This window comes from Stegostoma tigrinum, chromosome 33, assembly GCF_030684315.1.
Source record: "Stegostoma tigrinum isolate sSteTig4 chromosome 33, sSteTig4.hap1, whole genome shotgun sequence".
In the NCBI taxonomy this organism is placed as follows: domain Eukaryota; kingdom Metazoa; phylum Chordata; class Chondrichthyes; order Orectolobiformes; family Stegostomatidae; genus Stegostoma; species Stegostoma tigrinum.
In genome coordinates this window covers 35982007-36008723 of record NC_081386.1, presented here as the reverse complement: position 1 = coordinate 36008723, position 26717 = coordinate 35982007, and the positions used below count along the sequence as shown (strand labels likewise).

General features: G+C 48.4%; 1 protein-coding gene across 1 annotated transcript in view; it reads right to left on the bottom strand.

Moving 5' to 3' along the window:
- Positions 1 to 26717, bottom strand: part of LOC125467310 (fibronectin type III and SPRY domain-containing protein 2) — a 56075-nt gene that overhangs the window by 25202 nt on the left and 4156 nt on the right. Inside the window, exons 2-3 of the mRNA XM_048562982.1 lie at positions 25857 to 26493; positions 3697 to 3792 (exon numbers count right to left, since the gene is read on the bottom strand). Coding sequence (XP_048418939.1) covers positions 3697 to 3792; positions 25857 to 26429 — 669 coding nt within the window. The 5' untranslated portion in view covers positions 26430 to 26493. The remainder of the gene's footprint in view (positions 1 to 3696; positions 3793 to 25856; positions 26494 to 26717) is intronic.

Below are 26717 nucleotides of genomic sequence, written 5' to 3'. Positions count from 1 at the left end.
GATCCATGCTGACTCAAAATGACCATCCACACTAATCCCATTTCCCTGCACTTGGCCCATATCCTTCTAAACCTTTCCTATCCATGTATTTGTCCAAATGCCTTTTAAATGTTGTTAATGTATCCTTCTCAACCATGTCTGCTGGCAGCTCATTCCATATGCATACCACCTCTGGGTAAAAAAATTGCCCCTCAGGTTCCCATGTATTATTTCCCTCCTTGCCTTAAACTGCCCTCTAGTCCTCCAGTTCCCCAAGCTTGGGAAAAAGATTGAGTGCATTCACCTTATCCGTGCCTCTCATGCTCTTACACACTTCAATTAGATCCCCCCTCAGTCTCCTACGCTCTTAAAAAAAAGGTCCAAGCTTGTCCAACTTCTCCCTACAGCTCAATCCCTTGAGTCCTGGCAACATCTTTGTAAATTTCTTCTGCGCTCTTTTTGGAGTTCAATAACAACCTTCCTAGAGCAAGGTGACCAAAACTGAACATAATACTCCAAGTGCAGCCTCCCCAACAGCCTTTTACAGCTGCACCATAACTTCCCAACTCCCATACTCAGTGCCCCGACTGATGAAGGCCAGTGAGCCAAAAGCTGCCTTCAATGCCCTGTCTACCTGTGACTCCACTTTCAGAGAACTGTGCACCCGCAGTCCAAGGTCCCTCTGTTCCGCTGCACTCCTTAAGGCCACATCCTATTCATCACGAAATTCCTACCTTGATTTGACTTTCCAAAATGCAACACCTCACACTTATCTAAATTAAACTCCATTTGTAATTTCTCAGCCCACTTCCCCAGCTGATCAAGATCCTGTTGTAATTTCTGATAATCTTCCTTACTATCCACGATACCATCTATTTTAGTGTCATCTGCAAAATTACTAATCATACCTGGTATATTCTTATCCAAATCATCGATATAGGTAACAAACAGCAATGGGCCCAGCACTGACCCCTGAGGCACACCACTAGTCACAGGCCACCAATCCAACAAGAACTCTAACAAATTTGTGAGATATGATCTCCCACGCACAAAGCCATGCTGAACTATTCCTAATCAAACCCTGTATTTCCAAATGCATGGATATCTTATCCCTCAGAATCTTCTCAAGTAGCTTACCTGTCACAGATGTTAAGCTTACTGATCTATAATTCCCAGGATTTTCTTTGTAGCATATCTTGAATTCGGGTACAACATCTGCTACCCTCCAGTCTTCCGGGATCTCAGTCCTAGCTTTCAATGATGCAAATATATCAGCCAGGGCCCCCATAATTTCTTCTCTAGCCTCTTGCAGGGTTTTTGGATATATCTGATCAGGACCAGGAGATTTATCCACCTGCATCCATTCTAATACTTCCAATACCTCCTCTACTGTGATATGGACCTCTCCAAGAACATCACTACTAACTTCCCCAAGTTCCCAAGTTTACATTTCTTTCTCCACGGTAAACACTGGAGAAATATTCATTGAAGACCTCACCCATCTCTTGTGGTTTCACACATATGTGTCTACTTTGGGCCTTGAGGGGTCCTATTCTCTCTCTAGTTATTCTTTTTCCTTTAATATTCTTAAAGAGACTCTTTGAATTCACCCTAATCTTCTCAGCCAATACCATCTCATGCCTCCTCTTCACCCTCCTGATTTCCTCCTTCAGTAAACTCCTGTACCCCTACATACCTCCAGGGATTCCCTTGATCCCAGCTGCCTGTTCCTCAGCCATACCTCCTTTTTTTCTGGTCAAAGCCTCAATATCTCTTGTCATCCAGGATTCCCTACTCCTGACAACCTTGCCCCTCACAGGAACATATAGACCTTTAACTCTAGCTATCACACTTTTAAAGGCCTCCCACTTGCCAGAGGTTCTTTTGCCCACTTTCAAACTACTCCAATCAACAACTGCAAGCTCCCATCTAATTCCATCAAAATTCACGTTGACCCAATTTGGAACTTGAACCTGTGGACCAGTTTTGTCCTTCTCCATAACTATTTTAAAATTAATAGATCTATGGTCACTGGTCCCAAAATGCACCCTCACCGTCACCTCAGTCACCTGTCCTGACCCATTTCCCAAGAGTAGGTTGGGTTTTGCCCCTTCCTGAGTAGGATCCTCTACATATTGCTTGAAGAAACTTTCCCGAACACATTTAACAAATTCCACCCCATCCAAGCCTTTAACACAATGACAGTCCCAGTCTCTGTTAGGAAAATTAAAATCCCCCACCATGACAACCCTATTGCTCCTGTAAGTCTCCCTGGTCTCCCTGCATATTTGTTCCTCTAATTCCCGTTGACTGTTTGGAGGCCGACAGTACAACCCCAATAACATCATCGTTCACTTATTTCTTAGCATTGAAACATTGCATTGCTGAGCCATTGGAGGGCAGCCACTTTCTGTGGAGATACTGGATACACCAAAAAGAGTCTAATCTTTCACAAAGGGCCCTGAGTATTCACCAAACCTGATCTTATGGTCTAATTCCTAAGGAGGTCTAATCTCTTTTAGGAAAGGAAATCTACCATCCTTACCCAATCTAGCTGATGTGTGACTCCAGACCCACAACAATGTGGTTGACTCTTAACTGACCTCTGGGCAATTAGCGATGGGTCATAAATGCTGCTTAGCCAGTGATGCCCAGATCAGAACAGGAACAGAAAGGATAGCATAGAGGGCACTGGAGCATAGGAACAGGAAAATGTCATTCATGTATATCATTGCAGATCTGAGCCTTAGCTCCACTTATCTTTTGATGTTGATTCCTGGAATGAAAGGAGAAGTTACATAATGACAAAATGTCTACAATTCTTAACAGGGTGATGAAGAATAGTCATTGACCTGAAATATTAACATAATCTCCCTCCACAGGTGCAGTCTGACCTGCCGATTGTTGACAACATTCTGTGTTTTTTTTAATTACAGCTTTCCAGCGTCACAGTATTTTGTTTTGATGGGGGTTGATGCTGAGAGAGTGAGCTCTCTGAGGGGAGAGTCTAGAATTGAGAAGCACAGTCTTACTAAAAGGACTTGTCCGTTTAGGATGGAGACCCAGATGAATATTTTTGTTCGGATGGTGGTGAATCTTTGGAATTCTGTTTGCCAGAGGATTGTTAAAAGGTCACTCTTTGAGTTGTGTAAGACTGAGGCCAATAACCTTTCGGGAGATGAGAATAAATCAGGACAGCGTTGATGTCAAAGTTCACCATGATATTAGTGATTGGTGGAGCTAATGTCAGGGGTAATCTTCCCACTCCAACTCCTTTCTGTTTCTGCTGAATAAATTTCTAGCCATCTTCAATTTGAACACTCCAATTATCCCTCAACATCCACTGCAACTGAGAGAGAAAGTTGCAGATTTTCACCTGAAAACATCTGATCTTATTTCAGAATTGTTATAGAGTCATAGAGTTACACAGCAGGGGTGGTACGGTGGCTCAGTGGCTAGCACTGCCATTTCAGTTCATCTCGTGAAGAGGCTACACTCGAAAGCTTGTGATTTTAAATAAATCTGATGGACTATAACCTGGTGTTGTGTGATTTCTGACCATCGTCATTGAAAATCAGGGCCTCCTCAGTGAATTAAGGGAGCATTGTTAATATTCTATTCTCACACCTTCAAGGTTAAACTGGAGATAACTCACTGACTCAATGATGTCTTCATCAGAAGCTGGGCACAGGGAGATATTTAATGTGAAATACTCACTTCCACAGTGACAAAGATTTCTCCCATGTGACTGACAAATGTCTCCATCTGAACCAGTTGCTGCTCTAGTTTTATGATGTTGTCCTGACATTCCATCTGAAAAATGAGATGTAGGAGGCATTTGGTCACAGGACTGTTCATGATCATTCATAGAATTGGACAATGGACAATTTTTAGGGGAGGCATTGGCCCCACGGTATTATCGCTAGACTGTTAATCCAGAGACCCAGGTAATGTATTAGGGACCTGGGTTCCACAGCAGAAGGTGGAATTTGAATTCAATAAATGTCTGGAATTAAGAGTCTAATGGTGACCATAAATTCATTGTTAAATGTCAGAAAAGCCCATTTGGTTCACTGAAGTCCTTTAGGGAAGGAAACTTCTGTCCTTACCTGGTCTGGCCTACATGTGACTCCAGACTCACAACAATGTGGTTGACTCTCAACTTAGGGATGGGCAATAAATGCTGCCGAGCCAGTGACACCCTCATCCTGTGTATGAATAAAACAAAGTCCCCATTGGCCTCATTAGTAACAGCCGCCTCTGAGCTAGAAGCTTCAGGTTCATGTCCTGTTCCAGGTCAAGGAACATGGGTCCAAGATGTGGGATCCCCTACACAAGGGCGATGCTCAGAACTGGAAGCAGAGATTGACTCAGTAGGACAAGGGCCATTTTGCTTTCATTACTAACCTGCAGCTGGATCAATCGGTCACAGCAACGTCAGACAGGTTACCCAGAGCTAGAAACTCAACTGGGCTCACCACATAAACACAATGTGTATCGATGGGTGAGTGTGTCAGTGAGTGAGTGTGACAGTGAGTGTGTGTACCGATGAGTGAGTGTGACATTCAGTATGTGTGTCAGTAAGTGCGTGTGACAATGTGTGTATCGAAGAGTGAGTGTGACAATCAGTATGTATCAATGAGTGAGTGTGACAGTGAGTGTGACAGTCAGTGTGTATCGATGAGTGAGTGTGTCAGTGAGTGAGTCAGTGCGTGTATCGATGAGTGAATGTGTCAATGAGCATCTGTGTCAGTGGGTGTGACGGTGAGTGAGTGTGACTGTGTGACCGTGAGTGAGTGTGTCAGTGAGTGAGTGTGATATTGAGTGAGTGTGACAGTGAGTGTGTCAGAGTGTGAGTGTGACAGTGTGAGTGTGTCAGTGAGTGTGTCAGTGAATGAGTGTGTCAGAGAGTGTGACAGTGTGTGTCAGCGAGTGAGTGTGTCAGTGATTGTGACCGTGAGTGTGTGTGACAGTGTGTGTGTGACAGTGAGTGTGTCAGTGAGTGAGTGTCACTGAGTGTGTGTGACAGTGTGTGTGTCAGTGAGTGAGTGTGTCAGTGAGCTAGTGAGTCAGTGTGACAGTGAGTGTGTTGGTGTGTGAGTGTGACAGTGTGTGTGTGTCAGTGAGTGAGTGTGACAGTGAGTCAGTGTGACAGTGTATCAGAGTGAGTGTGACAGTGTGTGAGTGTGTTAGTGAGAGAGTGTGTCAGTGAGTGAGTGTGGTAGTGTGTGTCAGTGAGTGAGTGTGACAGTGAGTGAGTGTGACAGTGTGTGTGTGTCAGTGAGTGTGACAGTGAGTGAGTGTGTCAGTGAGTGCGACAATGTGTTTCAGTGTGTGTCAGTGAGTGAGTGTGTCAGTGATTGTGACCGTCAGTATGTGTGACAGTGAGTGTGTCAGTGAGTGAGTGTGACAGTGTGAGTGTGACAGTGTGTGTCAGTGAGTGAGTGTGCCAGTGAGTGTGACAGTGAGTGAGCGTGACAGTGAGTGTGTCAGTGAGTGAGTGTGTCAGTGAGTTTCAGGGAGTGAGTGTGACCGTGAGCGTGACAGTGAGTGACTGTGTCAGTGAGTGTGGCAGTGTGTGTCAGTGAGTGAGTGTCAGTGAGTGAGTGTGTCAGTGAATGTGACAGTGTGTTTCAGTGTGTGTCAGTGAGTGAGTGTGACAGTGAGTGAGTGTGACAGTGAGTGAGTGTGTCAGTGAGTGTGACAGTGTGTTTCAGTGAGTGTGTCAGTGATTGTGACCGTGAGTGTGTGTGTGTCAGTGAGTGAGAGCGTCAGTGAGTGGGCAGTGAGTGTGTCAGTGAGTTTCAGGGAGTGAGTGTGACCGTGAGTGTGACAGTGAGTGACTGTGTCAGTGAGTGTGACAGTGTGTGTCAGTGTGTGTGTGTCAGTGAGTGTGACAGTGAGTGAGTGTGTCAGTGAATGTGATAGTGTGTTTCATTGTGTGACAGTGAGTGAGTGTGTCAGTGAGTTTGACAGTGTGTGAGTGTGATTGTGAGTGAGTGTGACTGTCAGTGAGTGTGACAGTGTGTGTCAGTGAGTGAGTGTGTCAGTGAGTGAGTGTGACAGTGAGTGAGTCTATCAGTGAGTGAGTGTGTCAGTGAGTGAGTGTGACAGTGAGTGAGTGTGTCAGTGAGTGTGACAATGTGTTTCAGTGTGAGTCAGTGAGTGAGTGTGTCAGTGATTGTGACCGTCAGTATGTGTGACAGTGAGTGTGTCAGTGAGTGAGCGTGACAGTGAGTGTGTCAGTGAGTGAGTGTGTCAGTGAGTTTCAGGGAGTGAGTGTGACCGTGAGTGTGACAGTGAGTGTGACAGTGTGTGTCAGTGAGTGAGTGTCAGTGAGTGAGTGTCAGTGAGTGTGACAGTGAGTGAGTGTGTCAGTGAATGTGACAATGTGTTTCAGTGTGTGTCAGTGAGTGAGTGTGACAGTGAGTGAGTGTGTCAGTGAGTGTGACAGTGTGTTTCAGTGAGTGTGTCAGTGATTGTGACCGTGAGTGTGTGTGTGTGTCAGTGAGTGAGTGTGTCAGTGAGTTTCAGGGAGTGAGTGTGACCGTGAGTGACTGTGTCAGTGAGTGTGACAGTGTGTGTCAGTGTGTGTGTGTCAGTGAGTGAGTGTGTCAGTGAGTGAGTGTCAGTGAGTGTGACAGTGAGTGAGTGTGTCAGTGAATGTGACAGTGTTTTCAGTGTGTGACAGTGTGTGAGTGTGACAGTGAGTGAGTGTGTCAGTGAGTGTGACAGTGTGTTTCAGTGTGTGTGTCAGTGATTGTGACCGTGCGTGTGTGTGTGTCAGTGAGTGAGTGTGACAGTGTGTGTCAGTGAGTGAGTGCGGCAGTGAGTGTGTCAGTGAGTTTCAGGGAGTGAGTGTGACCGTGAGTGTGACAGTGAGTGACTGTGTCAGTGAGTGTGACAGTGTGTGTCAGTGTGTGTGTGTCAGTGAGTGAATGTCAGTGAGTGTGACAGTGAGTGAGTGTGTCAGTGAATGTGACAGTGTGTTTCAGTGTGTGACAGTCAGTGTGACAGTGAGTGAGTGTGTCAGTGAGTGTGACAGTGTGTGAGTGTGACAGTGAGTGAGTGTGTCAGTGAGTGTGACAGTGTGTTTCAGTGAGTGTGTCAGTGATTGTGACCGTGAGTGTGTGTGTGTGTCAGTGAGTGAGTGTGACAGTGTGTGTCAGTGAGTGAGTGTGGCAGTGAGTGTGTCAGTGAGTTTCAGGGAGTGAGTGTGACCGTGGGTGTGACAGTGAGTGAGTGTGTCAGTGAGTGTGACAGTGTGTGTCAGTGTGTGTGTGTGTCAGTGAGTGAGTGTATCAGTGAGTGAGTGTGTCAGTGAGTTTGACAGTGTGTGTCAGTGAGTGAGTGTGACAGTGAGCGTGTCAGTGTGTCAGTGAGTGAGTGTGACGATGTGTGTCAGTGTGTGTGACAGTGAGTGAGTGTGACAGTGAGTGAGTGTGACATTGAGTGTGTCAGTGAATGTGACAGAGTGAGTGTGACAGTGTGTGTCAGTGAGTGAGTGTGACAGTGTGTGTCAGAGAGTGAGTGTCAGTGAGTGAGTGTCACAGTGAGTGTGACAGTGTGTGTGTGTGTGACAGTGTGTGTCAGTGAGTGTGTCAGTGAGTGAGTGTGACAGTGTGTGTGACAGTGAGTGAGTGTGTCAGTGAGTGTGACAGTGTGTGTGTGTCAGTGAGTGTGAAAGTGAGTGAGTGTGACAGTGATGTGTCAGTGAGTGTGACAGTGTCAGTGAGTGAGTGTGACAGTGTGAGTGTGACAGTGTGTGTCAGTGAGTGAGTGTGCCAGTGAGTGTGACAGTGAGTGAGCGTGACAGTGAGTGTGTCAGTGAGTGAGTGTGTCAGTGAGTTACAGGGAGTGAGTGTGACCGTGAGCGTGACAGTGAGTGACTGTGTCAGTGAGTGTGACAGTGTGTGTCAGTGTGTGTGTGTCAGTGAGTGAGTGTCAGTGAGTGTGTGTGTCAGTGAGTGAGTGTGACAGTGTGTTTCAGTGAGTGAGTGCGGCAGTTAGTGTGTCAGTGAGTTTCAGGGAGTGAGTGTGACCGTGAGTGTGACAGTGAGTGACTGTGTCAGTGAGTGTGACAGTGTGTGTCAGTGTGTGTGTGTCAGTGAGTGAGTGTCAGTGAGTGTGACAGTGAGTGAGTGTGTCAGTGAATGTGACAGTGTGTTTCAGTGTGTGACAGTCAGTGTGACAGTGAGTGAGTGTGACAGTGAGTGAGTGTGACAGTGAGTGAGTGTGTCAGTGAGTGTGACAGTGTGTTTCAGTGAGTGTGTCAGTGATTGTGACCGTGAGTGTGTGTGTGTCAGTGAGTGAGAGCGTCAGTGAGTGCGGCAGTGAGTGTGTCAGTGAGTTTCAGGGAGTGAGTGTGACCGTGAGTGTGACAGTGAGTGACTGAGTCAGTGAGTGTGACAGTGTGTGTCAGTGTGTGTGTGTCAGTGAGTGTGACAGTGAGTGAGTGTGTCAGTGAATGTGATAGTGTGTTTCAGTGTGTGACAGTGAGTGAGTGTGACAGTGAGTGAGTGTGTCAGTGAGTTTGACAGTGTGTGAGTGTGATTGTGAGTGAGTCTATCAGTGAGTGAGTGTGTCAGTGAGTGTGACACTGTGTGTCAGTGAGTGAGTGTGACAGTGAGTGAGTGTGTCAGTGAGTGAGACAATGTGTTTCAGTGTGAGTCAGTGAGTGAGTGTGTCAGTGATTGTGACCGTCAGTATGTGTGACAGTGAGTGTGTCAGTGAGTGAGTGTGACAGTGTGTGTCAGTGAGTGAGTGTGCCAGTGAGTGTGACAGTGAGTGAGCGTGACAGTGAGTGTGTCAGTGAGTGAGTGTGTCAGTGAGTTTCAGGGAGTGAGTGTGACCGTGAGTGTGACAGTGAGTGTGACAGTGTGTGTCAGTGAGTGTGTGTCAGTGAGTGAGTGTCAGTGAGTGAGTGTCAGTGAGTGTGACAGTGAGTGAGTGTGTCAGTGAATGTGACAGTGTGTTTCAGTGTGTGTCAGTGAGTGAGTGTGACAGTGAGTGAGTGTGTCAGTGAGTGTGACAGTGTGTTTCAGTGAGTGTGTCAGTGATTGTGACCGTGAGTGTGTGTGTGTGTCAGTGAGTGAGTGTGTCAGTGAGTTTCAGGGAGTGAGTGTGACCGTGAGTGACTGTGTCAGTGAGTGTGACAGTGTGTGTCAGTGTGTGTGTGTCAGTGAGTGAGTGTGTCAGTGAGTGAGTGTCAGTGAGTGTGACAGTGAGTGAGTGTGTCAGTGAATGTGACAGTGTTTTCAGTGTGTGACAGTGAGTGAGTGTGACAGTGAGTGAGTGTGTCAGTGAGTGTGACAGTGTGTGAGTGTGACAGTGAGTGAGTGTGTCAGTGAGTGTGACAGTGTGTTTCAGTGTGTGTGTCAGTGATTGTGACCGTGCGTGTGTGTGTGTCAGTGAGTGAGTGTGACAGTGTGTGTCAGTGAGTGAGTGCGGCAGTTAGTGTGTCAGTGAGTTTCAGGGAGTGAGTGTGACCGTGAGTGTGACAGTGAGTGACTGTGTCAGTGAGTGTGACAGTGTGTGTCAGTGTGTGTGTGTCAGTGAGTGAGTGTCAGTGAGTGTGACAGTGAGTGAGTGTGTCAGTGAATGTGACAGTGTGTTTCAGTGTGTGACAGTCAGTGTGACAGTGAGTGAGTGTGTCAGTGAGTGTGACAGTGTGTGAGTGTGACAGTGAGTGAGTGTGTCAGTGAGTGTGACAGTGTGTTTCAGTGAGTGTGTCAGTGATTGTGACCGTGAGTGTGTGTGTGTGTCAGTGAGTGAGTGTGACAGTGTGTGTCAGTGAGTGAGTGCGGCAGTGAGTGTGTCAGTGAGTTTCAGGGAGTGAGTGTGACCGTGGGTGTGACAGTGAGTGAGTGTGTCAGTGAGTGTGACAGTGTGTGTCAGTGTGTGTGTGTGTCAGTGAGTGAGTGTATCAGTGAGTGAGTGTGTCAGTGAGTTTGACAGTGTGTGTCAGTGAGTGAGTGTGACGATGTGTGTCAGTGTGTGTGACAGTGAGTGAGTGTGACAGTGAGTGAGTGTGACATTGAGTGTGTCAGTGAATGTGACAGAGTGAGTGTGACAGTGTGTATCAGTGAGTGTGTCAGTGAGTGAGTGTGACAGTGTGTGTCAGAGAGTGAGTGTCACAGTGAGTGTGACAGTGTGTGTGTGTGTGACAGTGTGTGTCAGTGAGTGTGTCAGTGAGTGAGTGTGACAGTGTGTGTCAGTGAGTGAGTGTGTCAGTGAGTGTGACAGTGTGTGTGTGTCAGTGAGTGTGAAAGTGAGTGAGTGTGACAGTGATGTGTCAGTGAGTGTGTGTGTCAGTGAGTGTGACAGTGAGTGAGTGTGTCAGTGAGTGTGACAGTGTGTTTCAGTGAGTGTGTCAGTGATTGTGACCGTGAGTGTGTGTGTGTGTCAGTGAGTGAGTGTGTCAGTGAGTTTCAGGGAGTGAGTGTGACCGTGAGTGACTGTGTCAGTGAGTGTGACAGTGTGTGTCAGTGTGTGTGTGTCAGTGAGTGAGTGTGTCAGTGAGTGAGTGTCAGTGAGTGTGACAGTGAGTGAGTGTGTCAGTGAATGTGACAGTGTTTTCAGTGTGTGACAGTGAGTGAGTGTGACAGTGAGTGAGTGTGTCAGTGAGTGTGACAGTGTGTGAGTGTGACAGTGAGTGAGTGTGTCAGTGAGTGTGACAGTGTGTTTCAGTGTGTGTGTCAGTGATTGTGACCGTGCGTGTGTGTGTGTCAGTGAGTGAGTGTGACAGTGTGTGTCAGTGAGTGAGTGCGGCAGTTAGTGTGTCAGTGAGTTTCAGGGAGTGAGTGTGACCGTGAGTGTGACAGTGAGTGACTGTGTCAGTGAGTGTGACAGTGTGTGTCAGTGTGTGTGTGTCAGTGAGTGAGTGTCAGTGAGTGTGACAGTGAGTGAGTGTGTCAGTGAATGTGACAGTGTGTTTCAGTGTGTGACAGTCAGTGTGACAGTGAGTGAGTGTGTCAGTGAGTGTGACAGTGTGTGAGTGTGACAGTGAGTGAGTGTGTCAGTGAGTGTGACAGTGTGTTTCAGTGAGTGTGTCAGTGATTGTGACCGTGAGTGTGTGTGTGTGTCAGTGAGTGAGTGTGACAGTGTGTGTCAGTGAGTGAGTGCGGCAGTGAGTGTGTCAGTGAGTTTCAGGGAGTGAGTGTGACCGTGGGTGTGACAGTGAGTGAGTGTGTCAGTGAGTGTGACAGTGTGTGTCAGTGTGTGTGTGTGTCAGTGAGTGAGTGTATCAGTGAGTGAGTGTGTCAGTGAGTTTGACAGTGTGTGTCAGTGAGTGAGTGTGACGATGTGTGTCAGTGTGTGTGACAGTGAGTGAGTGTGACAGTGAGTGAGTGTGACATTGAGTGTGTCAGTGAATGTGACAGAGTGAGTGTGACAGTGTGTATCAGTGAGTGTGTCAGTGAGTGAGTGTGACAGTGTGTGTCAGAGAGTGAGTGTCACAGTGAGTGTGACAGTGTGTGTGTGTGTGACAGTGTGTGTCAGTGAGTGTGTCAGTGAGTGAGTGTGACAGTGTGTGTCAGTGAGTGAGTGTGTCAGTGAGTGTGACAGTGTGTGTGTGTCAGTGAGTGTGAAAGTGAGTGAGTGTGACAGTGATGTGTCAGTGAGTGTGTGTGTCAGTGAGTGTGACAGTGTCAGTGAGTGAGTGTGACAGTGAGTGTGTCAGTGAGTGTGACTGTGTGTGTCAGTGTGTGTGTGTCAGTGAGTGAGTGTGACAGTGAGTGTGTCAGTGAGTTTCAGTGAGTGTGTCAGTGAGTCAGTGATTGTCACAGTGTGTGTGTCTGTGAGTGTGACAGTGATGTGTCAGTGAATGAGTGTGACAGTGAGTGTGTCAGTGAGTTTCAGTGAGTGAGTGTGTCAGTGAGTCAGTGATTGTGACAGTGTGTGTGTCAGTGATTGTGACATTGAGTGTGACAGTGATGTGTCAGTGAGTGAGTGCGTCAGTGAGTGTGACAGTGTGTCAGTGAGTGAGTGTGACAGTGAGTGTGTCAGTGAGTTTCAGTGAGTGAGTGTGTCAGTGAGTCAGTGATTGTGACAGTGTGTGTGTCAGTGATTGTGACATTGAGTGTGACAGTGATGTGTCAGTGAGTGAGTGCGTCAGTGAGTGTGACAGTGTGTCAGTGAGTGAGTGTGACAGTGAGTGTGTCAGTGAGTTTCAGTGAGTGAGTGTGACAGTGAGTGTGTCAGTGAGTCAGTGTGTCAGTGATTGTGACAGTGTGTGTCAGTGAGTGTGTCAGTGAGTGAGTGTGACAGTGTGTGTCAGTGAGTGTGTCAGTGAGTGTGACAGTGTGTGTCAGTGAGTGTGTCAGTGAGTGTGACAGTCAGTGAGTGTGACAGTGTGTGTGTGACAGTGTGTGTCAGTGAGTGAGTGTGACAGTGTGTGTCAGTGAGTGAGTGTGTCAGTGAGTGTGACAGTGTGTGTCAGTGGGTGAGTGTGACCGTGTGTGTCAGTGATTGAGTGTGTCAGTGAGTGTGACAGTGTGGGTCAGTGATTGAGTGTGAAAGTGAGTGAGTGTGTCAGTGAGTGTGACAGTGTGTGTCAGTGAGTGTGACAATGAGTGAGTGTGACAGTGATGTGTCAGTGAGTGTGACAGTGTCAGTGAGTGAGTGTGACAGTGTGTCAGTGAGTTTCAGTGAGTGTGACAGTGAGTCAGTGTGTCAGTGAGTGTGACAGTGTGTGTGTCAGTGAATGTGACAGTGAGTGAGTGTGTCCGTGAGTTAATGTGACAGTGAGTGTGACAGTGTGTGTCAGTGAGTGAGTGTGACAGTGTTTGTCAGTGAGTGTGTCAGTGAGTGAGGGTGTCAGTGAGTGTGTCAGTGAGTGAGTGTGTCAGTGAGTGTGACAGTGTGTCAGTGAGTGAGTGTGACAGTGAGTGTGTCAGTGAGTTTCAGTGAGTGAGTGTGACAGTGAGTGTGTCGGTGAGTCAGTGTGTCAGTGAATGTGACAGTGTTTTCAGTGTGTGACAGTCAGTGTGACAGTGAGTGAGTGTGTCAGTGAGTGTGACAGTGTGTGAGTGTGACAGTGAGTGAGTGTGTCAGTGAGTGTGACAGTGTGTTTCAGTGAGTGTGTCAGTGATTGTGACCGTGAGTGTGTGTGTGTGTCAGTGAGTGAGTGTGACAGTGTGTGTCAGTGAGTGAGTGCGGCAGTGAGTGTGTCAGTGAGTTTCAGGGAGTGAGTGTGACCGTGGGTGTGACAGTGAGTGAGTGTGTCAGTGAGTGTGACAGTGTGTGTCAGTGTGTGTGTGTGTCAGTGAGTGAGTGTATCAGTGAGTGAGTGTGTCAGTGAGTTTGACAGTGTGTGTCAGTGAGTGAGTGTGACGATGTGTGTCAGTGTGTGTGACAGTGAGTGAGTGTGACAGTGAGTGAGTGTGACATTGAGTGTGTCAGTGAATGTGACAGAGTGAGTGTGACAGTGTGTATCAGTGAGTGTGTCAGTGAGTGAGTGTGACAGTGTGTGTCAGAGAGTGAGTGTCAGTGAGTGAGTGTCACAGTGAGTGTGACAGTGTGTGTGTGTGTGACAGTGTGTGTCAGTGAGTGTGTCAGTGAGTGAGTGTGACAGTGTGTGTCAGTGAGTGTGACAGTGTGTGTGACAGTGAGTGAGTGTGTCAGTGAGTGTGACAGTGTGTGTGTGTCAGTGAGTGTGAAAGTGAGTGAGTGTGACAGTGATGTGTCAGTGAGTGTGACAGTGTCAGTGAGTGAGTGTGACAGTGTGAGTGTGACAGTGTGTGTCAGTGAGTGAGTGTGCCAGTGAGTGTGACAGTGAGTGAGCGTGACAGTGAGTGTGTCAGTGAGTGAGTGTGTCAGTGAGTTACAGGGAGTGAGTGTGACCGTGAGCGTGACAGTGAGTGACTGTGTCAGTGAGTGTGACAGTGTGTGTCAGTGTGTGTGTGTCAGTGAGTGAGTGTCAGTGAGTGAGTGTGTCAGTGAATGTGACAGTGTGTTTCAGTGTGTGTCAGTGAGTGAGTGTGACAGTGAGTGAGTGTGACAGTGAGTGAGTGTGTCAGTGAGTGTGACAGTGTGTTTCAGTGAGTGTGTCAGTGATTGAGACCGTGAGTGTGTATGTGTCAGTGAGTGAGAGCGTCAGTGAGTGCGGCAGTGAGTGTGTCAGTGAGTTTCAGGGAGTGAGTGTGACCGTGAGTGTGACAGTGAGTGACTGAGTCAGTGAGTGTGACAGTGTGTGTCAGTGTGTGTGTGTCAGTGAGTGTGAAAGTGAGTGAGTGTGTCAGTGAATGTGATAGTGTGTTTCAGTGTGTGACAGTGAGTGAGTGTGACAGTGAGTGAGTGTGTCAGTGAGTTTGACAGTGTGTGAGTGTGATTGTGAGTGAGTCTATCAGTGAGTGAGTGTGTCAGTGAGTGTGACACTGTGTGTCAGTGAGTGAGTGTGACAGTGAGTGAGTGTGTCAGTGAGTGAGACAATGTGTTTCAGTGTGAGTCAGTGAGTGAGTGTGTCAGTGATTGTGACCGTCAGTATGTGTGACAGTGAGTGTGTCAGTGAGTGAGTGTGACAGTGTGTGTCAGTGAGTGAGTGTGCCAGTGAGTGTGACAGTGAGTGAGCGTGACAGTGAGTGTGTCAGTGAGTGTGTCAGTGAGTTTCAGGGAGTGAGTGTGACCGTGAGTGTGACAGTGAGTGTGACAGTGTGTGTCAGTGAGTGTGTGTCAGTGAGTGAGTGTCAGTGAGTGAGTGTCAGTGAGTGAGTGTCAGTGAGTGTGACAGTGAGTGAGTGTGTCAGTGAATGTGACAGTGTGTTTCAGTGTGTGTCAGTGAGTGAGTGTGACAGTGAGTGAGTGTGTCAGTGAGTGTGACAGTGTGTTTCAGTGAGTGTGTCAGTGATTGTGACCGTGAGTGTGTGTGTGTGTGTCAGTGAGTGAGTGTGTCAGTGAGTTTCAGGGAGTGAGTGTGACCGTGAGTGACTGTGTCAGTGAGTGTGACAGTGTGTGTCAGTGTGTGTGTGTCAGTGAGTGAGTGTGTCAGTGAGTGAGTGTCAGTGAGTGTGACAGTGAGTGAGTGTGTCAGTGAATGTGACAGTGTTTTCAGTGTGTGACAGTGAGTGAGTGTGACAGTGAGTGAGTGTGTCAGTGAGTGTGACAGTGTGTGAGTGTGACAGTGAGTGTGACAGTGTGTTTCAGTGTGTGTGTCAGTGATTGTGACCGTGTGTGTGTGTCATTGAGTGAGTGTGACAGTGTGTGTCAGTGAGTGAGTGCGGCAGTGAGTGTGTCAGTGAGTTTCAGGGAGTGAGTGTGACCGTGAGTGTGACAGTGAGTGACTGTGTCAGTGAGTGTGACAGTGTGTGTCAGTGTGTGTGTGTCAGTGAGTGAGTGTCAGTGAGTGTGACAGTGAGTGAGTGTGTCAGTGAATGTGACAGTGTGTTTCAGTGTGTGACAGTCAGTGTGACAGTGAGTGAGTGTGTCAGTGAGTGTGACAGTGTGTGAGTGTGACAGTGAGTGAGTGTGTCAGTGAGTGTGACAGTGTGTTGCAGTGAGTGTGTCAGTGATTGTGACCGTGAGTGTGTGTGTGTGTCAGTGAGTGAGTGTGACAGTGTGTGTCAGTGAGTGAGTGCGGCAGTGAGTGTGTCAGTGAGTTTCAGGGAGTGAGTGTGACCGTGGGTGTGACAGTGAGTGAGTGTGTCAGTGAGTGTGACAGTGTGTGTCAGTGTGTGTGTGTGTCAGTGAGTGAGTGTATCAGTGAGTGAGTGTGTCAGTGAGTTTGACAGTGTGTGTCAGTGAGTGAGTGTGACGATGTGTGTCAGTGTGTGTGACAGTGAGTGAGTGTGACAGTGAGTGAGTGTGACATTGAGTGTGTCAGTGAATGTGACAGAGTGAGTGTGACAGTGTGTATCAGTGAGTGTGTCAGTGAGTGAGTGTGACAGTGTGTGTCAGAGAGTGAGTGTCAGTGAGTGAGTGTCACAGTGAGTGTGACAGTGTGTGTGTGTGTGTGACAGTGTGTGTCAGTGAGTGTGTCAGTGAGTGAGTGTGACAGTGTGTGTCAGTGAGTGAGTGTGTCAGTGAGTGTGACAGTGTGTGTGACAGTGTGTGTGTGTCAGTGAGTGTGAAAGTGAGTGAGTGTGACAGTGATGTGTCAGTGAGTGTGTGTGTCAGTGAGTGTGACAGTGTCAGTGAGTGAGTGTGACAGTGAGTGTGTCAGTGAGTGTGACAGTGTGTGTCAGTGTGTGTGTGTGTCAGTGAGTGAGTGTATCAGTGAGTGAGTGTGTCAGTGAGTTTGACAGTGTGTGTCAGTGAGTGAGTGTGACGATGTGTGTCAGTGTGTGTGACAGTGAGTGAGTGTGACAGTGAGTGAGTGTGACATTGAGTGTGTCAGTGAATGTGACAGAGTGAGTGTGACAGTGTGTATCAGTGAGTGTGTCAGTGAGTGAGTGTGACAGTGTGTGTCAGAGAGTGAGTGTCAGTGAGTGAGTGTCACAGTGAGTGTGACAGTGTGTGTGTGTGTGTGACAGTGTGTGTCAGTGAGTGTGAAAGTGAGTGAGTGTGACAGTGATGTGTCAGTGAGTGAGTGTGACAGTGAGTGTGTCAGTGAGTTTCAGTGAGTGTGTCAGTGAGTCAGTGATTGTCACAGTGTGTGTGTCTGTGAGTGTGACAGTGATGTGTCAGTGAATGAGTGTGACAGTGAGTGTGTCAGTGAGTTTCAGTGAGTGAGTGTGTCAGTGAGTCAGTGATTGTGACAGTGTGTGTGTCAGTGATTGTGACATTGAGTGTGACAGTGATGTGTCAGTGAGTGAGTGCGTCAGTGAGTGTGACAGTGTGTCAGTGAGTGAGTGTGACAGTGAGTGTGTCAGTGAGTTTCAGTGAGTGAGTGTGTCAGTGAGTCAGTGATTGTGACAGTGTGTGTGTCAGTGATTGTGACATTGAGTGTGACAGTGATGTGTCAGTGAGTGAGTGCGTCAGTGAGTGTGACAGTGTGTCAGTGAGTGAGTGTGACAGTGAGTGTGTCAGTGAGTTTCAGTGAGTGAGTGTGTCAGTGAGTCAGTGATTGTGACAGTGTGTGTGTCAGTGATTGTGACATTGAGTGTGACAGTGATGTGTCAGTGAGTGAGTGCGTCAGTGAGTGTGACAGTGTGTCAGAGAGTGAGTGTGACAGTGAGTGTGTCAGTGAGTTTCAGTGAGTGAGTGTGACAGTGAGTGTGTCAGTGAGTCAGTGTGTCAGTGATTGTGACAGTGTGTGTCAGTGAGTGTGTCAGTGAGTGAGTGTGACAGTGTGTGTCAGTGAGTGTGTCAGTGAGTGTGACAGTCAGTGAGTGTGACAGTGTGTGTGTGACAGTGTGTGTCAGTGAGTGAGTGTGACAGTGTGTGTCAGTGAGTGAGTGAGTGTGTCAGTGAGTGTGACAGTGTGTGTCAGTGGGTGAGTGTGACCGTGTGTGTCAGTGATTGAGTGTGACAGTGAGTGAGTGTGTCAGTGAGTGAGTCAGTGTGTGTCAGTGAGTGTGTCAGTGAGTGTGACAGTGTGTGAGTGTGACAGTGAGTGAGTGTGTCAGTGAGTGAGTCAGTGTGTGTCAGTGAGTGAGTGTGTCAGTGAGTGAGCGTGACAGTGAGTGAGTCTGTCAGTGAGTGAGTGTGACACTGTGTGTCAGTGAGTGAGTGTGACAGTGAGTGAGTGTGTCAGTGATTGTGACCGTCAGTATGTGTGACAGTGAGTGTGTCAGTGAGTGAGTGTGATAGTGTGAGTGTGACAGAGTGTGTCTCAGTGAGTGAGTGTGCCAGTGAGTGAGCGTGACAGTGAGTGTGTCAGTGAGTGTGTCAGTGAGTTTCAGGGAGTGAGTGTGACCGTGAGTGTGACAGTGAGTGACTGTGTCAGTGAGTGTGACAGTGTGTGTCAGTGTGTGTGTGTCAGTGAGTGAGTGTGACAGTGAGTGTGTCAGTGAGTTTCAGTGAGTGTGTCAGTGAGTCAGTGATTGTCACAGTGTGTGTGTCTGTGAGTGTGACTGTGATGTGTCAGTGAATGAGTGCGGCAGTGAGTGTGTCAGTGAGTTTCAGTGAGTGAGTGTGTCAGTGAGTCAGTGATTGTGACAGTGTGTGTGTCAGTGATTGTGACAGTGAGTGTGACAGTGATGTGTCAGTGAGTGAGTGTGTCAGTGAGTGTGACAGTGAGTGAGTGTGACAGTGAGTGTGTCAGTGAGTTTCAGTGAGTGAGTGTGACAGTGAGTGTGTCAGTGAGTCAGTGTGTCAGTGATTGTGACAGTGTGTGTCAGTGAGTGTGTCAGTGAGTGAGTGTGACAGTGTGTGTCAGTGAGTGTGTCAGTGAGTGTGACAGTCAGTGAGTGTGACAGTGTGTGTCAGTGAGTGAGTGTGTCAGTGAGTGTGACAGAGTGTGTCAGTGGGTGAGTGTGACCGTGTGTGTCAGTGATTGAGTGTGACAGTGAGTGAGTGTGTCAGTGAGTGTGACAGTGTGGGTCAGTGATTGTGTGTGACAGTAAGTGAGTGTGTCAGTGAGTGTGACAGTGTGTGTCAGTGAGTGTGACAATGAGTGAGTGTGACAGTGATGTGTCAGTGAGTGTGACAGTGTCAGTGAGTGAGTGTGACAGTGAGTGTGTCAGTGAGTTTCAATGAGTGTGACAGTGAGTCAGTGTGTCAGTGAGTGTGACAGTGTGTGTGTCAGTGAATGTGACAGTGAGTGAATGTGTCAGTGAGTGTGACAGTGTGTGTCAATGAGTGAGTGTGTCAATGTGTGTCAGTGAGTGTGACAGTGTTTGTCAGTGAGTGTGTCAGTGTGTGTCAGTGAGTGAGTGTGTCAGTGAGTGTGACAGTGTGTCAGTGAGTGAGTGTGACAGTGAGTGTGTCAGTGAGTTTCAGGGAGTGAGTGTGACAGTGAGTGTGTCGGTGAGTCAGTGTGTCAGTGATTGTGACAGTGTGTGTGTCAGTGAGTGTGACAGTGAGTGAGTGTGACAGTGATGTGTCAGTGAATGAGTGTGTCAGTGAGTGAGTGTGACAGTGTGTATCAGAGTGTGACAGTGAGTGTGACAGTGTGTGTCAGTGTGTGTGTGTCAGTGAGTGTGACAGTGTGTGTGTCAGTGAGTATGACAGTGAGTGAGTGTGACAGTGATGTGTCAGTGAGTGGGTGTGTCAGTGAGTGTGACAGTGTCAGTGAGTGAGTGTGACAGTGAGTGTGTCAGTGAGTTTCAGTGAGAGTGACAGTGAGTGTATCAGTGAGTGTGACAGTGTGTGTCAGTGTGTAAGTGAGTGAGTGTGTCAGTGAGTTAATGTGACAGTGAATGTGACAGTGTGTGTCAGTGAGTGAGTGTGTCAGTGTGTGTCAGTGAGTGTGACAGTGTGTGTCAGTGAGTGAGTGTGTCAGTGAGTGAGTCAGTGTGTGTCAGTGAGTGAGTGTGTCAGTGAATGAGCGTGACAGTGAGTGAGTGTGTCAGTGAGTGTGACACTGTGGGTCAGTGAGTGAGTGTGACAGTGAGTGAGTGTGTCAGTGATTGTGACCGTCAGTATGTGTGTCAGTGAGTGTGACAGTGTCAGTGAGTGAGTGTGACAGTGTGTCAGTGAGTTTCAGTGAGTGTGACAGTGAGTCAGTGTGTCAGTGAGTGTGACAGTGTGTGTGTCAGTGAATGTGACAGTGAGTGAGTGTGTCAGTGAGTTAATGTGACAGTGAGTGTGACAGTGTGTGTCAGTGAGTGAGTGTGACAGTGTTTGTCAGTGAGTGTGTCAGTGAGTGAGGGTGTCAGTGAGTGTGTCAGTGAGTGAGTGTGTCAGTGAGTGTGACAGTGTGTCAGTGAGTGAGTGTGACAGTGAGTGTGTCAGTGAGTTTCAGTGAGTGAGTGTGACAGTGAGTGTGTCGGTGAGTCAGTGTGTCAGTGATTGTGACAGTGTGTGTGTCAGTGAGTGTGTCAGTGAGTGAGTGTGACAGTGCGTGTGTCAGTGATTGTGACCGTGAGTGTGTGTGACAGTGTGTGACAGTGAGTGAGTGTGTCAGTGAGTGAGTGAGACAGTGTGTGACAGTGAGTGAGTGTGACAGTGTGTGTGTGACAGTGTGTGTCAGTGAGTGAGTGTGACAGTGAGTGTGACAGTGTGTGTCAGTGGGTGAGTGTGACTGTGTGTGTCAGTGATTGAGTGTGACAGTGAGTGAGTGTGACAGTGTAGTGTGACAGTGTGTGTCAATGTGTGTGTGACAGTGAGTGTGACAGTGAGTGAGTGTGTCAGTGAGTGTGACAGTGTGTGTGTCAGTGAGTGTGACAGTGAGTGAGTGTGACAGTGATGTGTCAGTGAGTGGGTGTGTCAGTGAGTGTGACAGTGTCAGTGAGTGAGTGTGACAGTGAGTGTGACAGTGTGTGTCAGTGTGTGTGTGACAGTGAGTGTGACAGTGAGTGAGTGTGTCAGTGAGTGTGACAGTGTTTGTGTCAGTGAGTGAGTGTGACAGTGTGTGTCAGTGAGTGAGTGTGTCAGTGAGTGAGTCAGTGTGTGTCAGTGAGTGAGTGTGGCAGTGAGTGTGACAGTGTGTGAGTGTGACAGTGAGTGAGTGTGTCAGTGAGTGAGTCAGTGTGTGACAGTGAGTGAGTGTGTCAGTGAGTGAGTCAGTGTGTGTCAGTGAGTGAGTGTGTCAGTGAGTGAGCATGACAGTGAGTGAGTCTGTCAGTGAGTGAGTGTGTCAGTGAGTGTGACACTGTGTGTCAGTGAGTGAGTGTGACAGTGAGTGAGTGTGTCAGTGATTGTGACCGTCAGTATGTGTGACAGTGAGTGTGTCAGTGAGTGAGTGTGATAGTGTGAGTGTGACAGTGTGTGTCAGTGAGTGAGTGTGCCAGTGAGTGTGACAGTGAGTGAGCGTGACAGTGAGTGTGTCAGTGAGTGTGTCAGTGAGTTTCAGGGAGTGAGTGTGACCGTGAGTGTGACAGTGAGTGACTGTGTCAGTGAGTGTGACAGTGTGTGTCAGTGTGTGTGTGTCAGTGAGTGAGTGTGACAGTGAGTGTGTCAGTGAGTTTCAGTGAGTGTGTCAGTGAGTCAGTGATTGTCACAGTGTGTGTGTCTGTGAGTGTGACTGTGATGTGTCAGTGAATGAGTGTGACAGTGAGTGTGTCAGTGAGTTTCAGTGAGTGAGTGTGTCAGTGAGTCAGTGATTGTGACAGTGTGTGTGTCAGTGATTGTGACAGTGATGTGTCAGTGAGTGAGTGTGTCAGTGAGTGTGTCAGTGAGTGAGTGTGACAGTGAGTGTGTCAGTGAGTTTCAGTGAGTGAGTGTGACAGTGAGTGTGTCAGTGAGTCAGTGTGTCAGTGATTGTGACAGTGTGTGTCAGTGAGTGTGTCAGTGAGTGAGTGTGACAGTGTGTGTCAGTGAGTGTGTCAGTGAGTGTGACAGTCAGTGAGTGTGACAGTGTGTGTCAGTGAGTGAGTGTGTCAGTGAGTGTGACAGTGTGTGTCAGTGGGTGAGTGTGACCGTGTGTGTCAGTGATTGAGTGTGACAGTGAGTGAGTGTGTCAGTGAGTGTGACAGTGTGGGTCAGTGATTGTGTGTGACAGTAAGTGAGTGTGTCAGTGAGTGTGACAGTGTGTGTCAGTGAGTGTGACAATGAGTGAGTGTGACAGTGATGTGTCAGTGAATGTGACAGTGTCAGTGAGTGAGTGTGACAGTGAGTGTGTCAGTGAGTTACAGTGAGTCAGTGCGTCAGTGAGTGTGACAGTGTGTGTGTCAGTGAATGTGACAGTGAGTGAATGTGTCAGTGAGTGTGACAGTGTGTGTCAATGAGTGAGTGTGTCAGTGAGTGTGACAGTGTGTCAGTGAGTGAGTGTGACAGTGAGTGTGTCAGTGAGTTTCAGTGAGTGAGTGTGACAGTGAGTGTGTCGGTGAGTCAGTGTGTCAGTGATTGTGACAGTGTGTGTGTCAGTGAGTGTGACAGTGAGTGAGTGTGACAGTGATGTGTCAGTGAATGAGTGTGTCAGTGAGTGAGTGTGACAGTGTGTATCAGTGAGTGTGACAGTGAGTGTGACAGTGTGTGTCAGTGTGTGTGTGTCAGTGAGTGTGACAGTGTGTGTGTCAGTGAGTATGACAGTGAGTGAGTGTGACAGTGATGTGTCAGTGAGTGGGTGTGTCAGTGAGTGTGACAGTGTCAGTGAGTGAGTGTGACAGTGAGTGAGTCAGTGAGTTTCAGTGAGAGTGACAGTGAGTGTGTCAGTGAGTGTGACAGTGTGTGTCAGTGTGTAAGTGAGTGAGTGTGTCAGTGAGTTAATGTGACAGTGAATGTGACAGTGTGTGTCAGTGAGTGAGTGTGTCAGTGTGTGTCAGTGAGTGTGACAGTGTGTGTCAGTGAGTGAGTGAGTCAGTGAGTGAGTCAGTGTGTGTCAGTGAGTGAGTGTGTCAGTGAATGAGTGTGACAGTGAGTGAGTCTGTCAGTGAGTGAGTGTGTCAGTGAGTGTGACACTGTGGGTCAGTGAGTGAGTGTGACAGTGAGTGAGTGTGTCAGTGATTGTGACCGTCAGTATGTGTGACAGTGAGTGTGTCAGTGAGTGAGTGTGACAGTGTGAGTGTGACAGTGTGTGTCAGTGAGTGAGTGTGTCAGTGAGTTAATGTGACAGTGAGTGTGGCAGTGTGTGTCAGTGAGAGAGTGTGTCAGTGTGTGTCAGTGAGTGTGACAGTGTATGTCAGTGAGTGAGTGTGGCAGTGAGTGAGTCAGTGTGTGTCAGTGAGTGAGTGTGTCAGTGAGTGTGACAGTGAGTGAGTGTGACAGTGAGTGAGTGTGTCAGTGAGTGAGTCAGTGTGTGTCAGTGAGTGAGTGTGTCAGTGAGTGAGCGTGACAGTGAGTGAGTCTGTCAGTGAGTGAGTGTGTCAGTGAGTGTGACACTGTGTGTCAGTGAGTGAGTGTGACAGTGAGTGAGTGTGTCAGTGATTGTGACCGTCAGTATGTGTGACAGTGAGTGTGTCAGTGAGTGAGTGTGATAGTGTGAGTGTGACAGTGTGTGTCAGTGAGTGAGTGTGCCAGTGAGTGTGACAGTGAGTGAGCGTGACAGTGAGTGTGTCAGTGAGTGTGTCAGTGAGTTTCAGGGAGTGAGTGTGACCGTGAGTGTGACAGTGAGTGACTGTGTCAGTGAGTGTGACAGTGTGTGTCAGTGTGTGTGTGTCAGTGAGTGAGTGTGACAGTGAGTGTGTCAGTGAGTTTCAGTGAGTGTGTCAGTGAGTCAGTGATTGTCACAGTGTGTGTGTCTGTGAGTGTGACTGTGATGTGTCAGTGAATGAGTGTGACAGTGAGTGTGTCAGTGAGTTTCAGTGAGTGAGTGTGTCAGTGAGTCAGTGATTGTGACAGTGCGTGTGTCAGTGATTGTGACAGTGAGTGTGACAGTGATGTGTCAGTGAGTGAGTGTGTCAGTGAGTGTGACAGTGTGTCAGTGAGTGAGTGTGACAGTGAGTGTGTCAGTGAGTTTCAGTGAGTGAGTGTGACAGTGAGTGTGTCAGTGAGTCAGTGTGTCAGTGATTGTGACAGTGTGTGTCAGTGAGTGTGTCAGTGAGTGAGTGTGACAGTGTGTGTCAGTGAGTGTGACAGTCAGTGAGTGTGACAGTGTGTGTCAGTGAGTGAGTGTGTCAGTGAGTGTGACAGTGTGTGTCAGTGGGTGAGTGTGACCGTGTGTGTCAGTGATTGAGTGTGACAGTGAGTTAGTGTGTCAGTGAGTGTGACAGTGTGGGTCAGTGATTGTGTGTGACAGTAAGTGAGTGTGTCAGTGAGTGTGACAGTGTGTGTCAGTGAGTGTGACAATGAGTGAGTGTGACAGTGATGTGTCAGTGAGTGTGACAGTGTCAGTGAGTGAGTGTGACAGTGAGTGTGTCAGTGAGTTTCAGTGAGTGTGACAGTGAGTCAGTGTGTCAGTGAGTGTGACAGTGTGTGTGTCAGTGAATGTGACAGTGAGTGAATGTGTCAGTGAGTGTGACAGTGTGTGTCAATGAGTGAGTGTGTCAATGTGTGTCAGTGAGTGTGACAGTGTTTGTCAGTGAGTGTGTCAGTGAGTGAGGGTGTCAGTGAGTGTGTCAGTGTGTGTCAGTGAGTGAGTGTGTCAGTGAGTGTGACAGTGTGTCAGTGAGTGAGTGTGACAGTGAGTGTGTCAGTGAGTTTCAGGGAGTGAGTGTGACAGTGAGTGTGTCGGTGAGTCAGTGTGTCAGTGATTGTGACAGTGTGTGTGTCAGTGAGTGTGACAGTGAGTGAGTGTGACAGTGATGTGTCAGTGAATGAGTGTGTCAGTGAGTGAGTGTGACAGTGTGTATCAGAGTGTGACAGTGAGTGTGACAGTGTGTGTCAGTGTGTGTGTGTCAGTGAGTGTGACAGTGTGTGTGTCAATGAGTATGACAGTGAGTGAGTGTGACAGTGATGTGTCAGTGAGTGGGTGTGTCAGTGAGTGTGACAGTGTCAGTGAGTGAGTGTGACAGTGAGTGTGTCAGTGAGTTTCAGTGAGAGTGACAGTGAGTGTGTCAGTGAGTGTGACAGTGTGTGTCAGTGTGTAAGTGAGTGAGTGTGTCAGTGAGTTAATGTGACAGTGAATGTGACAGTGTGTGTCAGTGAGTGAGTGTGTCAGTGTGTGTCAGTGAGTGTGACAGTGTGTGTCAGTGAGTGAGTGTGTCAGTGAGTGAGTCAGTGTGTGTCAGTGAGTGAGTGTGTCAGTGAATGAGTGTGACAGTGAGTGAGTCTGTCAGTGAGTGAGTGTGTCAGTGAGTGTGACACTGTGGGTCAGTGAGTGAGTGTGACAGTGAGTGAGTGTGTCAGTGATTGTGACCGTCAGTATGTGTGACAGTGAGTGTGTCAGTGAGTGAGTGTGACAGTGTGAGTGTGACAGTGTGTGTCAGTGAGTGAGTGTGTCAGTGAGTTAATGTGACAGTGAGTGTGACAGTGTGTGTCAGTGAGTGAGTGTGTCAGTGTGTGTCAGTGAGTGTGACAGTGTGTGTCAGTGAGTGAGTGTGTCAGTGAGTGAGTCAGTGTGTGTCAGTGAGTGAGTGTGTCAGTGAGTGAGCGTGACAGTGAGTGTGTCAGTGAGTGTGTCAGTGAGTTTCAGGGAGTGAATGTGACCGTGAGTGTGACAGTGAGTGACTGTGTCAGTGAGTGTGACAGTGTGTGTCAGTGAGTGAGTGTCAGTGAGTGTGACAGTGAGTGAGTGTGTCAGTGAGTGTGACAGTGTGTTTCAGTGAGTGTGTCAGTGATTGTGACCGTGAGTGTGTGTGTGTCAGTGAGTGAGAGCGTCAGTGAGTTTCAGGGAGTGGGTGTGACCGTGAGTGACTGTGTCAGTGAGTGTGACAGTGTGTGTCAGTGTGTGTGTGTCAGTGAGTGAGTGTCAGTGAGTGTGACAGTGAGTGAGTGTGTCAGTGAATGTGACAGTGTGTTTCAGTGTGTGACAGTCAGTGTGACAGTGAGTGAGTGTGTCAGTGAGTGTGACAGTGTGTGAGTGTGACAGTGAGTGAGTGTGTCAGTGAGTGTGACAGTGTGTTTCAGTGAGTGTGTCAGTGATTGTGACCGTGTGTGTGTGTGTCAGTGAGTGAGTGTGACAGTGAGTGTGTGTGACAGTGAGTGTGTCAGTGAGTGTGTGTGACAGTATGTGTGTGTGTCAGTGTGTATGTGACACTGAGTGACAGTGAATGTGTGTGTGACAGTGAGTGTGTGTGTCAGTGAGTGAGTGCGACAGTGAGTGACTGTGTCAGTGTATGTGTGACACTGAGTGAGTGACAGTGAGTGTGTGTGTCAGTGAGTGTGACACTGAGTGAGTGACAGTGAGTGTGTGTGTCAGTGAGTGTGACAGTGAGTGAGTGTGACAGTGAGAAGAAGCCTGACGCCACCCAGGACGAAGCAGCTGCACAGTCGGTGCCTCCAGCGGACCGCTCGGACCGCGTTCCCCGGGCTCTATCTCAGCGGCTCCAGCGCTGATGTGAGCTCGGTTTTTCGGAACGTACCTTCGCAGCATCAGCAGCCCACGAGAGAGGAGCCACTCGGTGGTGCCTGTGCGATCCAAACAGCTTTTCAAAAGCAGGAATTGGGATCTTGCAGGATTGGCAAAAAACATCGGGAACAGAGCCGTCAGGAAGCTCCCTGCTGTACGGATCTTCCTCCCATTTCCAGGACATGTCCCCGGCCAATGGCCCGGCATCACTGTGATCCAGTGGAATCCTGTACGCAGAATCGAGCTCTCGATCTGAGCTGGGGCTGAGGGCTGAATTACTGCACGGACTGCAGGCGCTCTCTGAATCCACAACCTGCTGAAACGGATCAAATATTGTGGGGAGCTGCACCGAGCTGCCGTCAGCTGCTGTCTCTCGGACCAGCCCTGAGCTGTAACCGGGTCCCGGCTGCTCCTGGGCGGCCAAGTCTGCCTGGAACAGCTCCACTGGTTCGTGCAGATCCGTGTAATAGAAGCGGAGACTCTCGCTGGCCCCGCTCTCCTGCCCCCGGAACCTCTCTGCCCGGGGCTCCGTAGATTCTCCAGGCCCCTGCTCCCCCCAAACCTCTTTGCTGCCCGAACTGGTCATTTCATTCAGGGCCACGTTTCACGGGTTTCTGAGGATCCGGACCCGGCTCCACTTTCCCCGAATCCTGTAGAAAGCAAACAAATGACAACACTTTTACAACTTCTTCATCGACCTTAACAATCCAATTCACAGATTCTTCCAGGAACGTGAGGAAAATACCTGAAACTCAGAAAATAAACGCTGATAGATGAGTGTGTCAGAGTGTTGTACCAGTGAGTGTGTGTGTCAGTGTGCATGTGTCAGTCAGTGAGTGTGTCGGTGAGTGTGTGTCAGTGTGTGTCTGTGTGT